Below are 8,915 nucleotides of genomic sequence, written 5' to 3'. Positions count from 1 at the left end.
TTAAAATTAGACTCCTCTCACGTGATTATGAAATTAAATTAATTATTAATAATAAAATTATGTTAAAGAATAGTCTCGCATTACTAATATATATTAGATTTTTAAATAACATAATAAAATTATGTTAAAGAATAGTTTGTCGGAAGTCCGGACGTTCATCGAAAGTTCTACCGGAACCAACCGAGAAGTCCAAGATCTTGCCAAAGAAGCTCGTCAAAACTCGCCAAGGAGATCGTCGTGAAGTCCAAGAGCTTGCCGGTAGTCCGTTGGAACATTTCCTAGAGATTATCGGAAATTCGCCGAAAGCTCGTTGGAAAAAACTTAAGACTTACGGACTTATTTAGCTTAGTGAATATCTTAAAATTCATAATTAACACATCATTCGGTTGGAATTGAGCCAACTCAATTAGAGGTCAATTGGGCCCAAGTTTAGGCTATGTTGGGCCAAGTGAAAGGCCTAAATAGTGACCCAACAAGTGAAACCATTGTGGCACAGTCTCCGAGACTATGTCAGGCGACGATACCACCAGTTTGGGTGGTGGTACGCCTAAACACAGTCTCCGAGAGACTGTCAGGCGGTGGTACTACCAAACTAGGTGGTGGTACCGCTAGACTGGGTTGTGGTACCGCCCAGTTTTAATGTCAGTGCCAATGTTGTATGTGGTGGTATCGCCTAGCACAGGCGGTGGTACTACCAGTACCCGGAGGACCTGGGATGAGACATTTTTAGGCTTCAAGTTTGAATCTACTTGAGGCCTATAAATACCCCTCTCATCTCTGATTAACATACACAAAAATTGAGAGTAAAAAAGAAGAAAAACGTTATTGTAATCTTGTGAGAACTCCTCTCAAGGCTCAAAGTATTAGTGTCGTTTGAGAGATGAGTAAAGGAGGTGTAAAGGTTCTCTCCTGAACCTATCAAAAGGAGAATTGAGTTGTATAAGAGTAGTTGATCTTCGCCCATTGAAGGAAGATCGTTAGTGAATGTCGATGGCCTCGATGGAAGAAGAATCGGTAGAGTGAATGTAGGTCACGACGACCGAACCACTATAAAATCTGATTTACATTTACTTCTTGATATTTACCTTATTGTAAACTGAATTCTTACTTTTACTTTCACATATAAAAAAGAAAATGTATTATCATTGAAATTAAAATGATAAATTAAATCTCTTATTTAAAGAAGCCTTTTGTTTAATGTGTCATATTTTTTGTCATCAAGATTTTTGTGACAAATCTTGTTTGTCTTTTGGTTTTAAATGATGAGTTTTGATTTGGCATAAATAACAAAGACATGCTATGAAATAAAAAGAAAATATATTTTTCTTGAAAACTTCTCAATCCCTATCTTATTGAGTTTTCAAAAAAAGATTGATGAATCTATTTGTATGAATCTCTTGGACTATGAAAATGATTTTTATGATTGAAGACTTTATATGCATGAATTGAGATCTTGTTCTCCTACGATTCTTTTTGCTATTCACTAAAAAGGAGACTTATTCTAATAAACCATGATATGCTACTTGACATCTTGATAATTTATGACTGAGTTTTGTTATATATTATTCCCCTTTTCTTCCTTCTTATTTATAATGATAAAGGGGAGAAAAGAAATCACTAGCATTTCAAAAGATCAATAAATCTCTTCATTTCATTTTGAATTTCTTGAAAGGGACTTTGTTGATTTGATAAATTGAATGAGTTGAAAATAATGATGAATGTTTTGAAAATAAATAATTGTATCATGTTTGATGATTTTATATTTTGAAATTATGCATGATGAGTTGAAGTGATGTTTGTTTAAAAATATTTATTCAAATATATAAATCGATAATATTTTTGTCAAATGAATCATGATTTTTCTTGTGAATTCTTGAAATTATAACTTGAGTCTTCTTTTTAAATCAAGAATATTTCCTTTCATGCTTTCTATTTACAAAAGGAGAAATTTGTAAAAAAATAATATATGATCTCTTGACATTCATGACTTGATTCTTTATCTTTGTTATTTATCATTGTCATGATTTGAAGATTGAAGTAAAGGGAAATAAATTAAACTATTGTATTGTTATTGCTCTCTTTTTGCCAATGACAAAAGGGGAGAAAGAATTGCTAGCGTGTACATCACAAAAAGAGGCAAACTTGCTAGCTTGCTCATCTCAAAAGATAAGCAAGAAATGCTATCTTGCAAATCTCAAAAGAAGCAATATTTGCTAAGTTATACATCATAAAGAGAAGCAAAAAGCTTGCTCAACTCAAAATATGCAAAATTTTGTCAACTTTCATATGTGTAAAATTTACTAGCTTGCATGTTCTAAAATTATGTAAAACTCACTAAATTTACTAAGCTTGCAAATTTCATGGAGAAAAAAATTGCTAGAAATACAAAACATGTTAAGTTGCATATCTAGCAAAATTTATGTACTTGCAAAACTCAAAATTATTACTAGCTTGCGTGATGATAAAACTTGATATTATGTTTATAATGCAATGATTTGAAACTTACTAAATGCACTTCTCCTTTTTATTGATGACAAAGGAGGAGAAGTTATAATGATCATGCATGGAATAATATATTGAAATTTTGATTATGCATGATTTTATGTTGCTTGGACTCACGATTAAATTTGCTTTAACTTGAATTCAGCTTGAATTTAATGTTCTATCAATATGGTATATTGATAGGGGGAGTTAAGGTTACTCCATCATCAATTGGTTGTCATCATAAAAAAGAGGGAGATTGTTAAATCTCATATTTTGATGATGAAATCAATTGATAGTATTTATGATTTGATCTATGTTTTGAGTGACATAGGAAACTTCGATCAAGGAGAGACAATTAAAGCAGGAAGAATCATGCTGTGCTGGAGAAAAACATGTTAGAAGATTAGACGTCAAGCCGAAGGCTCGGTCGACGTATTGATAGAAGGCTTCGGGCCATGGGTTCAGGCATCGGGCTAAGAAGAGTGAAAATTATGCTAAGGAAATCAGAGTTGCGGAGGCCAACTAGCTGATTGGGCAATAGGTCGCAAGAGAGGATGATACATCGAAGAATCGAACGAAGTGCCGATGAACCAATGACATGCCGGATAATATTTGATTCAAGCTTAGTAATAATTATCTAGATCGAAATAGGCTTTAAGTGTGCAGGATTAACTATGATAGCGATCAAGGCATAAAGCAAAATGAAGTCCCAAAGTCAAGAACGAGATTTTGTTGGAAATTCGAGAGTTCATCGGAAGTCCAAATGTTCGTCGGATGTTCAATCAGTATTGACCGAGAAGTCTAGGATCTTGCCAAAGAAGCTCGTCGAAACTCACCAAGAAGATCATCGCGAAGTCCAAGAGCTTGCTGGGAGTCCGTTGGAACATTGCCGAGAGATCGTCGGAAATTCGCCGAAAGCTCGCCGGAAAAAACCTAGACTTACGGACTTATTTAGCTTAGTGAATATCTTAAAATTCATAGTTAACACATCATTCGGTTGGAATTGAGCCAACTCAATTAGATGTCAATTAGGCCCAAGTTTAGGCTATGTTGGGCCAAGTGAAAGGCCTAAATAATGACCCACCAGTTTGGGTGGTGGTACGCCCAGACACAGTCTCCGAGAGACTATCAGGCAGTGGTACTACCAGACTAGGTGGTGGTATCGCTCAGTTTTAGTGGCAGTGCCAGTACTACATGTGGTGGTATCGCCCAGCACAAGCGGTGGTACTGTCAGTACTCGGAGGACCTGGGATGAGACATTTTTAGGCTCCAAGTTTGAATCTACTTGAGGCCTATAAATACTCCTCTCATCCCTGGTTAACATACACAAGAATTGAGAGTAAAAAAGAAAAAAAACGTTATTATAATCTTATGAGAACTCCTCTCAAGGCTCAAAGTGTTAGTGTCGTTTGAGAGATGAATAAAGGGGGTGTAAAGGTTCTTTCCTGAACCTATCAAAAGGAGAATTGAGTTGTATAAGAGTAGTTGATCTTCACCCATTGAAGGAAGATCGTTAGTGGATGCCGATGGCCTCGATGGAAGAGGAATCGGTAGAGTGAATGTAGGTCACGATGACCGAACCACTATAAAATCTGATTTACATTTACTTCTTAATATTTACCTTATTGTAAACTGAATTCTTACTTTTACTTTCACTACGCTTTTGCATGCTTTTAAGTTAACATCTTTCCAAAACGGGTTTAATCGAAATGAAAATTTTGAACCGACGTAATTTTATCTACTACACTAATTCACCCCCCCCCCTCTTAGTGTCGACTCATTCCTAACAAGGGTAATATCGAATAATATAAAGCTAGACTTATGGCCAAAGATTTTTCTCAAAAAGAAAGAATTGATTATAATGAGACTTATTCTTTAATTTTTAAAAAGGGCTTGGAGATTATTATGATATTAGTAGCTTATTATGATTTTGAGTTATATTATTTTGATATTAAAATAACATTTCTGAATCGGGATTTAGATGAGAAAATCTACATTGAATAATCAAAACGATTTGTAAAGAAGGGAAAAGTTGGGCTTGCAAACTTTCTCTATTGATGATATAACTATTACTAAAGATAAAAAATTTAATCAAAACTAGTATCTTAAGAATAATATAGAAAAGAATCAAATAATATGCGTAATTAGAAGTATATTATATGCTTTAATTTATACGAGCTCATATACCAATTTTGTAATTTTGTAATTGGAATACTTGATAGATACCAAAACAACCTAGGATAAAACATTAAAAAGTTGTAAAGAAAATGATGAGATATCTGTGATGGACAAAAAAATTATATGCTTATATATAAGAGATCAAATCAACTGATAGGTTATTCAAATATTGATTTTATAAATTACCTTAATATTTGAAAATCTACTCAGTATTCATGTTCATATTAGTTGGAGGAGAAATTTCCTAGAAAAGTATAAAATAATCATTTATTGCATTATCAATAATAGAAGCTGAATTTATAATATGCTTTGAGATTATAAATCATAAAATTTTATCTCAAGATTTAGTATGGATAGCAAACCATTAAAGATATTTTGTGATGATATGGAAATAAATTTTTCTCAGCATATTGAAATAAAATATTTGCTAGTTAGAGAAAGAGACCCGAAAACAAATATCAATTAAGAATTATTCTGAGGATGTGGTTTGTGAGCAACTAATAGTGATGTATATTTAAGTGAAGACTATCATTGATTTTTTCTTACTTATTTAATAACAATATTTATTTTTACTATAATATTAAATTTCTGTATATACTAAAATGAGCCTACTTTTATTGACTTAGACTTTTGTTTAATATCATCAAATAACGAGAGTCGATTATCCAATCGATTCGGGTCGTGATGTAGTTAGAAACGAATGATTGAGAGACATGATTTAGAGTCAATAAGGCCTTATAATAATTGCTCCTAATAACATATGCTATTAGAAGCTTATGTTGTTTCTTGGCACAGTAGCAATCACTATCAAAGCTTTGTTTTCTATTTCATAATCCACTGATGCAACAATCGATGCATGACAATGTTTTTTGTTTCTTATTGATCTAATGAATCAATACATAACAATGCTTCCTATGATTCACTGTCACTGTGACTCCACAGAGGACAAAGAAAGAGCAACAACTGATGACAGCGAATGGCATCATCTCTCACAGGGCCATAAGCATCAACATGACGATTCCCGAACCGAGTCCGAGAGTAGCCTTCGCCTTCAGGCAAGCGCCGCTCGGTGTCGGCGGCGACGCTGTGGGGGCAGACGGCGGAGGAACGGAGCCTGGGGTCGAAGATGCCGGCGGAGGGACGGAGCCTGGGGTCGAAGATGACGGCGGAAGCGCAGAAGGCGAGCGTGGGGAGGGAGCAACAGGGGGGGAGCGGGGGGTGGAGGAGGGAGAAGGAGGAGGAGTTGAGGTCGGGGAGGCGACGTCGATCTGGAGCTTCATGCCACCAGCGCAGTGTCCGGGAATTCCGCAGACGAAGTACCTGGAGCCGGTGCTGTTGAGCGTGACGACGGTGTTGCCGCCGGTGCTCGTCGATATGGGGTTGCTCGTCGTGCACGAGCTGTAGGCGGCGCTCGACACCTCCAACACGTCATGGCTCGACGCATACTTGAATGCTGCATTCAAAAGGAGTATAGCTTCTAAGATATTTATGTTGCAATAAAAATGTGAATTTAATTATATACAATATTGAATATGATTTTGATTAAATATTGAGTTGTAGACAATTATATTTTTAATAAAAGATAAAGTTTAGATTAAACGATCAATTTAATACGTTTATTTTTTTACGCTTAACTATCAAAGTGTTTACTAACTAAGCAAGCTGACACGCTTACTCCTCTACTGATAAGCTAACCAGTGTACACAATAATTAGTTTTTCTATAAACATGATTAATTATATAATCTTAAAATATACTAAATGTAAATAATTATAAATGTTATAGTTTTTAGCTCTATTTATTAAATAATATGGATTAGAGGAGTTATCAATAAACATTACTTGCATTCATTGCTTCATTTATTACGTTCCAGGAGACCATCATCATCTAATCATATATGTTCATCACATGAAAGAATCTATTGTTACGGAAAGAACAACTGAAGAGAAGAATATGAGAGTTGGTTGCCATTGCATGCCAAGATCAAGAACTGCACTACTTGTGAGCATTCATAAGCTATCAACTCCCTCGCATCCTTCTTCTTAATTACCTCAGCGAGAATGTGCATAATATCATATACTTTGACATCATAAGCAATGTAGAGGGGAGGAAACGAGGAAGGAGAGGACTCACTCAGTGTGTCACCCACGCGGAATGCCTTGCCGGAGACCCACTGCGTGTAGTTAGTGGCGAGATCCCAAGAGCCGGCGGGGCCGCCGACGTCGTAGTTGGCGCCCATGGCAATCGCAGAGATGGCTGCCACCGTCGCAATCGCCAGTACAGCTCTCAGCATTGCAGCCATCGTCACAGAAACAGAAGGGGCTGCAGAGGAGATGCTTGATGAGCTAGAAGAAGAAGAAGAAGAAAGTGCTTATTGCGTGCTAATGATGAGAAGCTTGCAGAAGTTATATAGAGTTGGCGAGGGAAGACGGATTCGTGGAAGAGGAGAGAGTGATCGTTAAGTCTTCACCAAAAATAGTCAACGATTTGGGGCTGCCGAACAAAACGCGGGTGACAGACTGTGTCGTATGCCGGAAGTTGTTAGAATTTTGGGGCTGTAGTCTCGAAGCTTTCAATGTGTGTATATGATGTATAAATTGACTTGGTAGCTTCTTGGGATATTAATATGTATGAGACGAATTAAATATCACGTTTTCCACAACCAAAGTCAAATTGTTTCTATTACTACGAGGTCAAGGTTGTTATAATTTTTTTGTGGAAAAAAAAAGGTAAACTTAAATTAAAAAGACATTATTATACAATAATAATAAGGTTAAAACATCCTACCAATTTGGGATCGACTATTTAGATTTCTTATCATTGATAAAGTATTTTTTATTTTGACCGACTTGTTCGATTTGAATAAAAACCTAAATATCATAATCTTAATTTGACTACAATAAATAGCCAATTAAGATAAAAAAAAAAAAAGAATGATGGAATGGGCGAACGACCCTTTAAAATTAGACTCCTCTCACGTGATTGTCAAATTAAATTAATTATTAATAATAAAATTATGTTAAAGAATAGTCTCGCATTACTAATATGTATTAGATTTTTAAATAACTTCAATGCCATTGATAAGGCTGACTCAAAACTCCAATAAACAAGATAAGACTAAAAGAAGTTGATGTAATCTAAAAACTTGCATTGTCGATCAATTAGAATCATGAACTAAAAAAGCTGATGTAATCTTAAAACTCTATTATCCACTAGAAAATGTATAAAAAAGACTGACACATACAAACTGGCTTGTGAATAGTTTTTTGCTGTCCAAATTCTGAATTGAGAAAAATTAGTCCTGTAGGCATGGATTGAAACCAGTGTACAAAATCCAGTAGATGTTCTTGCCACATCACGTCTTTGTTAGGATTCTATTAATGATGTGTTGGAGTCAAACTAATCAAGATTAGTTTATATCGAGTAACATCAATTTAATCCATAAGTTTAAACTGATAAATTATTGGTCAAACTTGAATGTTGAAAAAGATTCATTAATAGTCCCATATTGATAAATATGGACAAACTCGGTTGGTGACTTGTATTGAGTTTGACTCATAATATATTAGTTTGACCTGATATGTATCAACGTTGACTAATTTGATATAAACTTAAAAAGAAAGACTTAAATGATAAAAAAAAAAGAGAAAGAGATATGAGCCAAGATGAACTGCATAACCAATGTTAAGCTTGCGGTTGTGAATATAGTTAGAAAATATTTATGTATAAGAAGAGATTGAAAAAATAATTAAAAAATAATTATACATCTCCTAGGTTTAACTCATGACTTATTAAGTCTTTATGTTTAAGAAAATATTTATGTATAAGAAGAGATCGAAAAAAAATGATTAAAAAATAAATAAAATGATTAAGTCTTTATGTTGAATTCGTTGAATCTTGGATTTTGATTATAAAACCAATTGATAGTATTTATGATTTGATCTAAGTGATGTAGGAAGCTTCAATCAGGGAGAAACAATTAAAGCAGGAAGAATCATGTTGAGCCGGAGGAAAACATGTCAAAAGATTGGACGTCGAGCCGAAGGATCGGTTAATGTATCAACAGAAGGCTTCGGGCCATGGATTCTGGCATCAGACCAAGAAGAGCAGAAATTACGCTAAGGAAATCGGAGTTGTGAAGGTCAATTAGCTAATTGGGCAAAAGGCCACAAGAGAGGACGATGTGCCAAAGAATCGGACGAAGCGTCGATAAACCAATGACATGCTGGACAACTTTGATTAGCTTAGTAATAA

At 34.9% G+C, this 8,915-nt stretch overlaps 1 protein-coding gene across 1 annotated transcript; it reads right to left on the bottom strand.

The window, feature by feature from the left end:
* Nucleotides 1–5,515: 5,515 nt before the first annotated feature.
* On the bottom strand, nucleotides 5,516–7,033 carry LOC135677733 (uclacyanin-3-like). Its single transcript, XM_065190113.1, has 2 exons — nucleotides 6,795–7,033; nucleotides 5,516–6,115 (listed from the first exon to the last, which is right to left on the bottom strand). Exons 1-2 carry the CDS (start codon nucleotides 6,961–6,963, stop codon nucleotides 5,652–5,654), a joined length of 633 nt encoding a protein of 210 aa, XP_065046185.1. The 5' UTR covers nucleotides 6,964–7,033; the 3' UTR covers nucleotides 5,516–5,651.
* Between the last annotated feature and the right edge of the window lie 1,882 nt (nucleotides 7,034–8,915).

This window comes from Musa acuminata, chromosome BXJ1-6 (assembly GCF_036884655.1).
Source record: "Musa acuminata AAA Group cultivar baxijiao chromosome BXJ1-6, Cavendish_Baxijiao_AAA, whole genome shotgun sequence".
Lineage (NCBI taxonomy): Eukaryota > Viridiplantae > Streptophyta > Magnoliopsida > Zingiberales > Musaceae > Musa > Musa acuminata.
The sequence above is the reverse complement of the archived record's forward strand: the minus strand, read 5'-3'. Positions and strand labels throughout refer to the sequence as shown.